The sequence below is a fragment of the Diceros bicornis genome, chromosome 20, assembly GCF_020826845.1.
Source record: "Diceros bicornis minor isolate mBicDic1 chromosome 20, mDicBic1.mat.cur, whole genome shotgun sequence".
Classification (NCBI taxonomy): Eukaryota; Metazoa; Chordata; class Mammalia; order Perissodactyla; family Rhinocerotidae; genus Diceros; species Diceros bicornis.
Window position 1 is genome coordinate 50,650,021 of NC_080759.1, and position 14,385 is coordinate 50,664,405.

Here is a 14,385-nt window from a genome sequence, read left to right on the forward strand (position 1 = left end):
TTGTTTACCAGGATCTTCTCACATATAGGGTAATTGAGTAGAATGTGAGTATCATTGAGATATGAATTTATTGTGCTATTCTATGTCTAAAATGTCACTCTATTCTCTGTGTATATGTGTATCAATAATTTTAATGTAGGAAGTAGTAACTACTTAATACTGTTTTGACTAAAAAATTCCCCCCTTTCCATTTACTTGGTACACCTAAGTGTTTGAAATAAGTAATATAGAATATGAAATTTTATCTTAGAGATTTGGCCCACTGGTAAATTCAAGTTTGGACTGTGTAGAATTTGGTGAGTTTTAATGGATTTGGTTACCATTCATATCCAACCAGAATGAAAGACAGATGGAAGACAGCACACCCTGGGAAGGTAGAAAGCGCACGACTTAATTAAATAAAAATGATCTGTGGGGGAAACTTTCCTTACCAATGGCATTGAATCCACAGACAGAATTGTGTGAGGAACATGTATTTAACACAAATTTAGTGAACACCTACCATGTGCCATGCGCTCTTGTAGGTGCTATGGATAGTGGAGTAAATAAAAGAGATCTCATGAAAAGCATAAACAAAAAACCCCAGAAAGACGTGAGGAATATTAAAAGAATCTATTTAACAGTTAAGAATATGGAAATTGAAATTTTATTCACTAAGCTCGCTAATATCTGAGAAGAGTCCAAATCCATATTCTGTTGGACTGGAGAGATCAATACAGGGAGAAAAAAGAGAAAAGGAAAAACAATGACAGGCAGTACAATAATTTAGGATTCAGTTTGTCTGCAAATAACAGAAGCACCGCATACAACTCGCCTAAACAAGACTGAAGTTTACCTTTCTCTCATGTAAAAGAAGTCCCCAGGTGGATGGTTCAGGTTGGAGTGGGGGCTCCATCATGTCACCAGGGACCTATGCTTTGCCTGGCTTGCTCTTCTGTCTTTCCAGGTGTGGCCCTTCTCCTCCATACTACCCCTAACATCTAATGCTGTCACTCACTTCTCTTCTAGAAGAGTGGTTCTCAGCCTTGGCTGCACACTAGACACACCCAGGGAACTTTTTTTTTTTTTTTTTTTTTTTTTTTTTTTTGGTGAGGAGATCAGCCCTGAGCTAACATCCGCCAATCCTCCTCTTTTTTTGCTGAGGAAGACGGCCCTGGGCTAACATCTGTGCCTATCTTCCTCCACTTTATATGGGACGCCGCCACAGCATGGCTTACCAAGCAGTGCGTCGGTGCGCGCCCGGGATCCGAACCAGCGAACCCCAGGCCGCCGCAGCGGAGCGCGCGCGCTTAACCGCTTGCGCCACCGGGCCGGCCCCCCCAGGGAACTTTTAAAAATCCCAGCACTAGGGCCACATCCCAGACTGATTGAAAGAGTCTCTGGGGGCGAGACACCGGCAGACAGGGGAAGTTTTTAACGTTTGCCGGAGGATTCCAATTTTGCAGCTAAGGTTGAGAACTATCAATGGGAATATAGTCCTGGGACTGCACATTGCTGCAAAGGAAGCTGGGAAATTCAGTATTTTAACTGGGCAGCTATGTGTCCAGGTAGAAATGGGGTTCTATATCTAAAGAAGAAGGAGAAAAAGACATTGGGAGGCCAATGTCAGTTTCTGCCTCAAGAGGAAAAAAGGGGAAGATAGATTAACTGTGAGAGAGGTGGGAAAGTGGCTATCAGGGTTTATATGTAACATGCATAATCCCTCACACACATACACACATGGGCATGAGTGGGTTGGACATCAGTGAGGGGAAGTTGGAAAGATACCAAGAAGTGGGGAGGCTAAAGAGATTTTCCAGATATTATCACATTTGGAAATTGAATCAGTTCTTTGGCCACCACCAATGGCTCTGTAATTGTACTATATTAAATGAAAAACCAGAGACTCCGTGGACTAGGCACAGAAGCTCCGTAGACAGAATACTATTCTCTTGGCTGTAGCAACAATGACCTGAATTATATTATTCCAGCAGCTGGGTGGAGTCAAGTCTAATGCCTGATCTGCTCCGTAGATGACATGTCTCCCACCTCTCTATGTTCTGGATCAAAAGGGAAAATGTTAGTTTAACAATGCCCAATAAATGGTGATGAAATAATCCCTTGGTAGCATTATTTTAACAGGCAGCAACATAATCAAAGTTGTAGAGAAATAGGTAAAAATTAGGATTAAAAAGAATCTTTTTAGTTCGAAAACAACAAGAATAAAAACAAAACAGCAAAAGAACAAATGCTGAATGTATTTCTCATTTTAGGTACAATATGCCATTCAAAGCCCAGATTCAAAAATGGGTTCAGTACCTTTCTAACTCAACAGACATCATCGAGAACTGGATGATGGTGCAAAACTTGTGGATCTACTTAGAAGCCGTCTTTGTGGGAGGAGACATTGCCAAGCAGCTTCCCAAGGTTGTAGAATTTTCTTTATGATTTCATCAGGTTTTTAACTTAGAGAACTATCTAATAACTAATAATTCCTTTAAAAGTGCAATAATGTTTCAACCTCTAGTGAGCCACCCCCTCCCCAATCTTTTTGTTGTTGTTCTTGAACTGTTCTTCAAAGAGAGAGTAATTGTGGAAAAGAAGGGGGTGAAAATCAGAGAGTAAGAATACTACAAAACTGTGAGGTTTTATAGGAAACAGAAGGTTAAGAAAAACAAAGAATGAATTCCTGCATAATTGAGACCCTTCTTCAGATAATTTGAAGGTAGAATTTGGAACAGTGTAGAATTATGGAGTAATTTATCTTGACAATGATAGGATAATTTGTTATTCTACTATTAACAGTTTAAAATAACTCACACTATACAATATGCCCAATTATATCTGTACTGTAAAATTGAGGGGTGGAAATCTGCAGGAAAAAAGCTCTAAAACAAAAAGTCCCTTTTCTCAAGATGTTGACTGTTTTCTCTCATTAAATTGTAATCATCTTGCTTGGTATGTATGCAGTGTATTTTGAGATTTTTTTAAAAAACATTTTTACCAAATCTCAAGGATTCTTATTCAATTACCTTAAATTGTTTGCAAAATTATAACATCTTAACAATATATTTGGGTTTTAGAAGCAGGATTATGTTGAGTGTTCTCTTCACTTAGGTTTCCTAGCTTTCTCTTTGCTTAGTTTTTGGTTTAATTACAGCGGACAGATCTGTTAGCCTATTTATTTTTTGGCCACCAGTGAAATGTATCCATACACTAAAATTTTAAGTATGTATTTATTTATTTTTTCTTTTTATATTTGGGTGTTTTTTCCTTCTTGATGGGTGGAGAAGAATCCTAAATTGGACTTAATAATGGAAACTTTCACCTACAATATTGAAGGATCTAGGTGGGGTTTCTTGTTCTCCTATTTAATAGTACATGCTCATTGGTAAAATTCAGAAAGTTTTAAGGAAGAAAATATCCGTGATGAAGAAAGTGAGTAAGGAAGAAAATATCCTACTCACTCAAAATAATCTGTGTATTTTCCATTTTTTTCCTGAAAATAAATCTTTTAAAAAAATTAAAAAAAATATACTATAATTAATTTTGTATCTTATTTTTAAACATTTATGTTCTAAATAGACAATTCAATGCTCAGTGTAGAAAATTTGAAAAACTTAAAATTCACTTCATTTAGAGATAACTGGTGAAAACAGTTGCGAGTGTGCTTTCCTCCCAAACTATCCCATATGGTATTTTTGTATCTGTTTCTTGTTTTTTGTTAACATAATGGGGGTACCGGGTGAGCTAAAGATTCTCGTTGAAGAAAGGGAGTGGTAAGGTGCAAAAGGCACGAGAAGAATTGAAATAGAGCAGGTGTGACGTTCGGTGTGTATGGCTGGGGTGTCCAGACTGGGCCAACTCTGGCCTCTGAGGGGGGTATGTGAGATGCTCTGTCCTCGAGATCACAGACGTGTCCAAGTGTGCTTGGTTACCTTGTTCTCATAGGAAGCCAAGCGCTTTTCCAACATAGATAAATCTTGGGTGAAGATCATGAGTCGTGCGCATGAAATGCCAAACGTGGTTCAGTGCTGCGTCGGAGACGAGACCATGGGGCAGCTATTACCACATCTGCTGGACCAGTTGGAAATATGCCAGAAATCTCTTACTGGGTAAGTTGTACACTGGCTCCATGAAGGCCCTCTTAGCATCCTAGGGATGAAAGGGACCTGAGAGACTGGCTAGCATTTGCCAAATTGGTTTTCTTTTGCTAGGACTTAATTCATGTCTAACGTTATTGCCCAGAAATAACTGATAGTTTGGAGCCTTATGTTCCCTCCTAGCCCTCACTAGGTTTGCCCTGATGTTGGATCATAGGACTTAGGCTACTTCCATAGCTAGGACAAGATCTTGGAAACATTCTCATACAGTCCTAGCAGTTTAAAATTAATATACCTATTTTTCTGATATTTTTCTTGGATAAACATCTGAAGAGCCAAAATATTTCATTATACTCAACCAATACACACACACACACACACACACACTTATGTATATGTAGACTGGGTGAGTTCCAAGAGTAATAAATATTTTTCTTTTTTTCCCTTTGGCTAATCAAGATAAAATCATGTAAGTAGAAATATGTTAAATAGTAATATTCTAAACATAGTTATCTATACATGCTTTTAAATATCTCCCCATCTAACCCATTTAATCTCCTTAGAATAGTTAGTATATACAGAGAAATTTTGGGTAAGTTATATGTATATATATATATGTGTATAAATAAGGAGAAAGAGAGAGAGAGACAGAGAGAGACAGAGACAGAGAGAGAGAGAACGATAGATATGTGACTGTGGAGACTGGCGAGTTCCAATCTGCAGGGTAGGTTGGCAGGCTGGAGACCCAGGGAAGAGTTGATGCTGTTGTAGTTCAAGTCCAAAGGCAGTGTCCTGGCAGAATTCAGTCTTCTTCCAGGGAGGTCAGTCTTTTTTTTTATTAAAGCCTTCAACTGATTGGATGAGGCCCACCTTCATTATGGAGGGTAATCTGCTTTACTCACAGTCTACTGAGTTAAGTGTTAATCTCATCTGAAAAATACCTTCACAGAACCATCTAGAACAATGTGTGCCCAAATATCTGGGTACCACGGCCTAGCCAAGTTGACATGTAAAATTAGCCATCACAATTATCACAGTTGTGGGTTGGAGCAGCATCATGGATAATAACTGTGCTGGGATGTATACTGACACTTATGACATGCCAGGGGAATGAGAGAATGGAGTGACTGCATCCTCCACAAAAACACCTTCCTGAATGTCATTTTCATATCCAAGTTGGTGGAAGATATTGGGCAGCATAAAATGTGAGAGACTTAAACCCCAATAAGAATCTAGATGGTTGACAACCTGTGCTCTGGTTAAGGACAAATCCATAGACTTTGGCATTCAGTTGGGGAGGTGATGAAGTTGGTATGCTTTTAGGAGAGTTGAAGAGCTTAAACAAGACCATGCCCAAATGGATGTCTACCCCACCACATATGGGTAGGCAGGTTCAGCAGGAGCTAGAGGTAGGGCCAAGATTTTCCTTAGCAAATATTTGCAAGTTTAATCTCCCCAAGCATATGCTATGGGCCTATGCTAATACTTTTTCTTTGGAAAATTGTCCTAAGCAGGCATTATTAAACATCATGATAGCCAATCAAAATATCAGTAAAACACCCTTTAAATGTCTACTTTAAGGCAAAATGACTTGTGAGGAAATCCTCCAACATAAATTTTTAGAAAAATAGACTCAGGTATTAACGATTTGATCTGCTTTATAAAATTGTTCAATCTCTTCAAGTAACTGTTGAAGGACATTTGAGAAAAAGAAGGATTTTTGTTTTTCAGCTGTTGTTGCTGTGCCTTTCTTTTATTTTAAAGATGTTATTTATTTATTTTTCCCCCCAAAGTCCCAGTAGATAGTTGTATGTCATAGCTGCACATCCTTCTAGTTGCTGTATGTGGGATGCGGCCTCAGCATGGCCGGAGAAGCGGTGCATCCGTGTGCGCCCGGGATCCGAACCCAGGCCGCCAGCAGCGGAGCGCGCACTTAACCGCTAAGCCACAGGGCCGGCCCGCTGTGCCTTTCTTTTTAACCATAATGATTATTTAGCACGACCAACCGTGTTGCAGGTACTGCTAAAGGTTCTTGGATGTAAACCTGGTATGATTGCCACGCAGTCTACCACTAGGGTCAGGCCAGAGGGAAGGAGGAAAGAGATTAGAGAGGTTCCATGTTCCCAGGGCTCTTCAAGATGAAAGACTGAGGGGACTGAACCACTGGGACATTGTGCAGGATTCAGTTATCGCTGAGAAACTTGCTGAGGAATCACACCAATGGTCTACCTACTGCTGGCTTTGTTACTTTTCTTTCCCGTCCTTCTCTTCCACCTGCCACCATGGGTAGACACACACACACACACACACACACACACACACACACACAATTTTTCTCTTTTCTCTTGCATTTGTCTTTTTATCATGGACATAGTCTACTATATCATTTGACATTTTGGCATTATTTTATAACTCCTAAGAGAAAAAGTCTACTCTGAAATTATTCAGAGCTTTTATTGAGCTTTCCTTGGCTTTTGATTCTGTTACAAAGAAGAGGTTATAAGCCAAAATGTGTGAGCCCTTGAGTACTTGAGTAAGCGCATGAGTACTAATGCTTACACAAAAACAACGCCCCACAGCTGATCAGGATCTGCATTGATAGGAAGGGTCTTCATACAGATCAAGAATAAATTGTATTCTCTACTCCCTCACTGAGGTTTGGTTGTCACATCCCACATGTTCTTCCATCCTGGTCCAACTGCATAGAAAACCTTACCTGGTTTCTCACCAGAATCAGACCAGGCTACTGTGAAGAGGGCAACAAGTAAGGGATGGGAATTATTCTCAATAGAGTATAAAAATCGGGGCTGGCCCTGTGGGGTAGGGGTTAAGTGTGCACGCGCTCCGCTGCTGGCGGCCCTGGTTCGGATCCTGGGCGCACACCGACGCACTGCTTGTCAGGCCATGCTGAGGCCGCGTCCCACATAAATTGGAGGAAGATCAGCATGGATGGTAGCTCAGGGCTAGTCTTCCTCAGCAAAAAGAGGAGGATTGGCATGGATGTTAGCTCAGGGCTGATCTTCCTCACAGAAAAAAAAAAAAGAATAAAAATCAAAGTTATACAAGTAAGATGGGTTGGTACATTTAAAATAAAGTAGCATATTTAAAGTAAGGAAAGTAAAAAGCTAAAACAAACAAAGTTTTTATGAACATAAAAGTAAGACTTTAAGAAAATGCAGAGAGATGTAAGAAAAGAGACTCTTTGGGCAGCCTCTGCTCTTTTCCTGCCCCCTTTCTGAGACCCGACTTTGTGGTTTTTCACAGGCCCGAAGGGAATAAACCCAGTTGCCACAATGATAGCTTGTCACGTCTGTTTTACTGAGTATCCTGTGAGAGAAGGAGAGAAAGCTCATCCAGCAAGGCTCACCCATGACCATCACTTTAGACACGCCCATTTCCTCCCCAAGTTTCTCGCTTACCATGAGCCTCTCCTTCTATCTCCTTCCTTGCTTTGCCTCGTTCAGCCTCTGAAAAAAGGAATTTCACTCTTGCCCTCATCCTGGACATCCCACACAACAAAAGTCCAGCAGTGGACTGGGTATGGACCGTCCAGAGTTCCCCATGACTGCCCTCGCAGATTGCCACCTGCCTTCAGCTTCCGATCTATGTAGTCCTTTAGTAAACACTCTATTTCCCTACAAAAGGAATTCTACTTCTATGAAGTAAAAATATTTCCCCCATAGTTTTCCACCGGGAACAAATAAATAATACAAATGACAGGAAGGAGTAGAAATTAAAAAAAAAAAAACAAAGTTTAGAAAGGATTTCTGATAAGATTTCAAAAAGAAACTGCAATTTAAGCTGCATTAATTAAACCAAATGTGCTAGAAAATGAAGATACAGAGGTATAGTTATGAGAATAACAGAAAAAAATATCCATCGCATAAGGAATCACCATAAAATAAAGGAAATAAAGAAACAAAAGTGCAATTGAGAGCAAGGTGATGATAGGAACACTCACTGGGTTTTGGTTGCTCCTGGAGGCAGAGAACAGTGCTAGGGTCCTTTTGTATGGCTCATTCATAGCTGGATTTTGCTTCCGCTTTGGTTTCTGGATTCATTGGATTCTTTTAAGATAGAATTCCAAGAATGAGACACAGCCATTAGCTGACACAGCATCGTGTTGGCGAACCAAATAAAACAAAAAAAAATCCCTGTATTTTTTTAATTCTCTACAAAGAAAAGACAAGTTTTTCCAGATTAAGTCAGATGTATACATGTCAAATATATACGTTACACTTGTGAAAAATTCTCTCATTACTTCTGGAAAAAAAATTGTTTCCCTATCTGGAAATGGAATGCACTTGGTAAAATTAGTAACAAAACAAAAACATTGAACAGTGCATGGGAAAATCAGATTGTCTCAAAATCTTTCCCCCTTTTACCATCCAAATTGATTTCTAAAAAGGCCTGTTTTGTGTTTTTGTTAAGTTTATCTTTTTCCTTCCTTAGATACTTGGAGAAAAAGCGCCTTTGCTTCCCACGGTTCTTCTTCGTCTCGGACCCTGCCCTCCTGGAGATTCTGGGGCAGGCATCAGATGCGCACACTATACAAGCCCATTTGCTGAATGTGTTTGACAACATTAAATCTGTCAAGTTCCACGAGAAGGTTTGCCTGATTCTAATTGCTGGCCAGCAGTGACCATATCTTAGAATCTCAGCTGTCTTTATTAAATAGCTCTCTGATATTGTGTTTACAAAGGATTACTTTCCCGTCCATTAACTCTCAGCCAGTGATGAAAATCAAACTTTTGGGCCCAATTTGCCTTCAGAACTATGTGATTTCTTAATATCAAAAGTGTAGATTTAAATAACAAATAGTTTAAATATGATTAGGAATGCACATATGTAGCATTCATGGTTTTACATGCCAAGTTAACTGTTTAGAAATTCAACAAAACGTAGAAACCAACCAAAACAAAGATTGCTTGTAAAATAGTGCCTTGACTCAACAGAATTGCCACAGTGATTTGATTGTTTTTGTCAGGCTTCAGAAGTTTTTGGCATGATGGTCTTCCCTGTTTTCCATCATGCATGATTGAAACTTTTTTTTTTTTAACACTCTCAAGAAGTTTCTAGAATCCTGGAGTTGTATGGGACCCAAAATGTCATTCAATGGGAGGGAGACTCCATTTGCACAGCTGCCAGAAGATATTGTCTAATCCATCCCTTCACCCAAAATTCGCTAGGAAAGTGACCCTTCCAGTTTGATATGTATCCAGTCCCCCTCTGGTTCTTCATACAAACCCTCAGTATCATTCATTTATTCATTCTAGCATGCAATTTGCATTTGTTGAGCAACTACCATGTGCCAGGTGCCATGCTTAACAATGGGAATATACCATCCTCATGGAACTCATGCTCTCGTGGAGTCTATAGAGTGCAATTAGTGCAGTGGGAGAGCTATTCCATTGTAAGCAATTAAAAGACAGTCATTTAAGTTCAAGCCCCTTGCTATGTGCCAGGCATGATGCTAGTCTTGGGGTTCCAAGGAAGAATATATCGTAATCAAACTAAAGTCGTTTTTATGCAGCACAGCATTCAAGAGAAATTTGGCAAATAAACTGTCGATAATTGTTGACTTGCCATGCTTGTATTATGCACAAGGAGCATGGGAATACCCATCAGGGAGCCCTAACCTGGGTGTAAGGGGTGTAAGAGAAGGCTCCCTGAAGGAGAATGTGGTGTCTGAACTTATTTTTTTGAAGGTGAGTGGAACATAACCAGGCAGGTAGAGAAGAGACACGTGGTCTGGTTGGAAGGAAGGACAAGTGCAAGGGCCTGGAGGTGTGGGCAGCCCAGGGTGTCAGAAGTGTGGATATGTGCGGGAATGTATTGGTTTCCTAGGGCTACCCCGGGTGAAAACAACAGAAATTTATTCTTTCACAGTTCTGGAGGCTAGAAGTCTGAACTAAGGTGTTCAGGAAGAACTAAGGTGTTCGTCTCTGAGGAAGAATCTGTTCCATGCCTCTCTCCTGGTTTCTGGTGGCACTTGGCAATCCTTGGTGTTCCTTGGCTTGTAGACACATCACTTCAATCTCTCTTTGTCTTCACGTGAAATTCTCCTTATGTGTCTGTGTCTCTGTGTCTAAATTTCCTTCTTCTTATAAGGACACCAATCATCGGATTAGGGTCCACCCTCATCCAGTATGACCTCCTCTTAACTTGATAAGATCTGCAAAGACCCTATTTCCAAATAAGCATATTCACTGGTACCAGGGCTTAGGACTTCAACATAGATTTTTGGGGTCCACATTTTAACCCACAACAGGGAGTGATGAGCAAAGGGAGAAAGGGGAGAAGGAGGCATGGACCAGATTCCAAAAGGCCAAGTGTATCATACTATGGAATTCCACTTCACCGTGAATGGGACAAAAGGCCTGGGAGGTTTTCCAGCAGGGCAGTGACCTGATTTGTGTTTCAGAAAGGTTCTCTGGCTCAGTGTAGGAGGTGGACTAGAAGGGGGCAAGGAAGCTAGTGTCAGAAGTGATTGCAAAGTCGGGACGGAAAAGGCTGAGCTGCTACAACGAAGCCTTGATGAAGGGAAGACAGTATGGATTTTAATGGTTTAAAATCAGTGTTTCCTGTAGATCTGCTAGATGTGTGGGTTGAAAGAGGGGATTAAATTACCCAGGAAGTTCTTCCTGATGTTTTGCTCAAATCCTTCTGCTATAGCACCAGGACTTCACAGTGCTAGAGTGAGGCTTCTCACTGTCTCATTGTGCATTGAAGATAATTTAAACTTCCTCATTTTTAGACTCTGTTCATAGCAATTACTTCTTAAAATAGCATTGCTTTTTGTTGTTGTTGTTGTTCTTGCCATAAGGTTTCTACAACCAGGGGCAGATCCTGATTTTCTGTGTCCTAAATCTTATAAAATTATAAATACAAATTTATATTCAGGACCTAGAAGGATCTGTGCAAGTGAGGGGCCATGAAACTTAGAATTAATTTGCTTCTTGGTAGACTACTTCTATCTACAACTAAGGGGGATTTCATTAATACAGTACTAAATCTGAGACCAAGGAAACAATATTCCACTTACGAAAGGACAGAAACAACAACAAACATTTGTATTTACTTTATAGTTTGCATTATTTTGTTTAATGGGCATGAACACTGTGTGAGGTGGGTAGGGAAGTAAATAAGCATGATTTTTAATGACTAATTATAGGTAAGAAATTTAGTTTCAGAGATGTGTCCTCCAACGTGGTCAGTGAATGGCAGAGCCTCATTTGAGCCTATCTTTTAGAACTTCAGATACCATGCTGTTCTCATTATGCCATACTGCGTGGAAACTGAAGTGAAATGACCAGATTTGGAGCTGGGTTTGAATTAGAAAACATTACACGCAACCAAGAGTTCCTGTAAAGAGCACACTGCTTAGTATAGAATTGGAATGACCTTGTAAGGTGTTTGCCTTGATCATATTGGCCAGGTCATTGCTGATGTCAACTTGATAAGCTTGTGTGGATGACAGGCTCTTAGAGAATCCCATTTCGTTTGGAGAAACTTTAGTGATTTTTTGATCGTCACATTTGTATTGAATATTTCTCTTAGAAAACAAATTTTCCCTCTCAGGTATAGACTATTTGGAATTGATTTAGTGTTCTCTTTTTGATTTCATGGATAGCTTATTTTTATTGCTTTGAAATTGATTTTATATCATATTTTGCCTTTTATTTTATAATCCGTAGATTAACTTTCTATGGGAAGGATAACATTGACAAGAGGGCAATGGAGGATTCATTCTTTATATAAATATAGGTTTTTTTTGGCTTCTAACAGATCTATGATCGCATTCTGTCAATTTCCTCCCGAGAGGGTGAAACGATTGAATTGAATAAACCTGTGATGGCAGAGGGCAATGTGGAAGTTTGGCTTAATTCTCTCTTGGAGGAATCTCAGTCCTCCTTACATCTTGTGATTCGCCAGGCAGCTGCAAGTATTCAAGAAACAGGTTTCCAACTGATTGAATTTCTTTCTTCCTTCCCTGCTCAGGTCAGTGCAATGAAATTGGAAAGTACTTTTTACAGAATAGTCATTTTAGATCTCATACATTGTCTATTGTAAACTACACAACTGGCTACAATTTAACTCTGGACCAATGTTAAGATTTTTATAAGGATTTGGTAAATATAGATAAACTTAAAGATTTCAACTATAGATTATTTGGTTATATATACACACACACACACATATGTATATATATATGTATTTGTGTTGTAGAGGTATTTGGTATATTTTATTTAACTTAAAAGTTTTTTTCCTACTGAATGTCTTTAGTACATAAATCATAAAAATGTACTGAGTATATGCTTTACCAGAAAAATGAGAAATGTATTTCAGCATTAGAATACAGAAAATGGTGTTTTCTTAGTCATTGTGGTCAATAAAGATTTTGTGAGTATCTACATGTGTAAACCCTATCTTAATTTAGGGAAAGCAGGTTTAAAACATCTTTTTCCCTGCCAGTAACTTACAATCTGTCTAGGGAGAAATATGACTTAAACAATAAATGACTTAAAATTACAAGAAAAAAATTTTAGACACCTCATGAGGCTGCACATATTTAGTTGTCAGGTAAATAATATGAGTAGAGGTTCCATAGATTTTGAAGCAACATAGCAAGTTGATATGATCAAGGCTGACTTTAATTTGCATAATAATCACAACTATTCACTATATTGTAATTTCTATTTAAATGTATTTGTATGCCATAAACACTCATAAGCCTTTTTTATTTCCATAAGGTGGGATTATTAGGAATTCAAATGATATGGACACGGGATTCAGAAGAAGCCCTTCGAAATGCCAAGTTTGATAAAAAAATCATGCAGAAAACCAATCAATCTTTCCTGGAGCTACTGAATACCTTGATAGACATCACAACAAAGGATCTGAGTTCCATGGAACGAGTTAAATATGAGACTTTGATTACTATTCATGTGCACCAAAGGGATATCTTCGATGACCTGGTAAATGCTTTCTAAATGCTGTGGCATATACAGAAAAGCAAACACAAGACACTGTCTGTATTTACCCACCAGAATTAGTTTGAATGAATTCAAAGAAAAGGTTAAATTCAGGCAGAGTCGTCTTCATGATGAGAGCTTGGTCGTCAGATTTTATTTGCAGTCTTCAGCTGAAATTTCAGCCATGTTCCCGTGATTTCTGCTAAGATGTTACTAAGGCAATTAGGCTTTATTTTAAAAGTCTGTATTTGATGATTTTTAATGCTAAAATGCCATGTAGCATCCTGAAAAGCTGTCATTTGTCTTGTGCTCCTTTTAGTTATTAATTGAAGATTACCAGTTTCTTGCTACGGAAATAATAAGTAACATTGCTACTAGAGCTGCTGAGTACTCCCTTTAAGGCTTTTGATAAATCACATCTTTAACAAGTTTTGCTACATTTTATGTCATTGATTGTAAATGGTCTTTCCTAATATAGTTGGTGACATTCAGGTGTCATGCAGATTTTTGCCTTTTGAAAAAAACAGGGTGGAAAAGAATTTAATAGTTATAAAAAAGGAGAAATGTGAAAAGAAATGAAATTTGTCCTCTACTATAAAATACCACATTAGATAAGAAGCAAAAAGCTCTTATTTTCATAATAATTTTCTGGATCGTGTCTCACCTCATTACGTAACAAAGATGAAAGATTGGTTCTGATGTAATGGAAATGAAGGCAGCACATCCAAGCTGTTGTGTGCTAATCTCCTCTCTTAATAGTTAAGCCCACTATTTGCCTTTCTGAGAAATAAAGGGCTCAGGGTAATTTTAGATTTCTTATTTGTCAAAGAAAAACGATTCAAGTGGCTTAAAATTTTGGTTAAAAAAACTCAGACAAAAGCATTGCTGGGCAATAGCCTGCCATTTAGATGTTAGAAATTTTGGCCCTCTGCAAATCCTAGGAAAAATAATTAATGGATTTAAAAAAACCCAACGGTGTATTTTGTTATAATAATAAGAGATGCCTTTTTCCTAATGAGGTTGTTTAGTTCTGTCTTTGTATGCCAAAACATGTTTTTTGTAGACTGTATTTCATGGTTAGGACTATGGTATTGGGCATTTAAGGGTGAATTTTAAGAACAGAATATCTTACTATTAAAACATATCATGCTGTTTAAATTAGGGGGCACAATTAGAGGTTTCTCTTGAATTTTCACATTCCCGTGTCTTCTAAAGTATCTTTTTTGCTGATCAATAAATGAATGGGTTGGATGGCGATGTAGTCGACATTTCTGAACTAGTTGAGTTGTCTTTGAGTTCCATTTGCTTTGCATTACGATCTATGTGAA

At 38.7% G+C, this 14,385-nt stretch overlaps 1 protein-coding gene across 3 annotated transcripts in view; it reads left to right on the plus strand.

The window, feature by feature from the left end:
• Positions 1–14,385, plus strand: part of DNAH5 (dynein axonemal heavy chain 5) — a 261,478-nt gene that overhangs the window by 119,420 nt on the left and 127,673 nt on the right. For all 3 annotated transcript variants that reach the window (XM_058564331.1, XM_058564333.1, XM_058564334.1), the window contains 5 exons: positions 2,253–2,406; positions 3,931–4,094; positions 8,535–8,691; positions 11,871–12,083; positions 12,836–13,060. In XM_058564331.1, the coding sequence (XP_058420314.1) occupies positions 2,253–2,406; positions 3,931–4,094; positions 8,535–8,691; positions 11,871–12,083; positions 12,836–13,060 (913 nt within the window). The remainder of the gene's footprint in view (positions 1–2,252; positions 2,407–3,930; positions 4,095–8,534; positions 8,692–11,870; positions 12,084–12,835; positions 13,061–14,385) is intronic.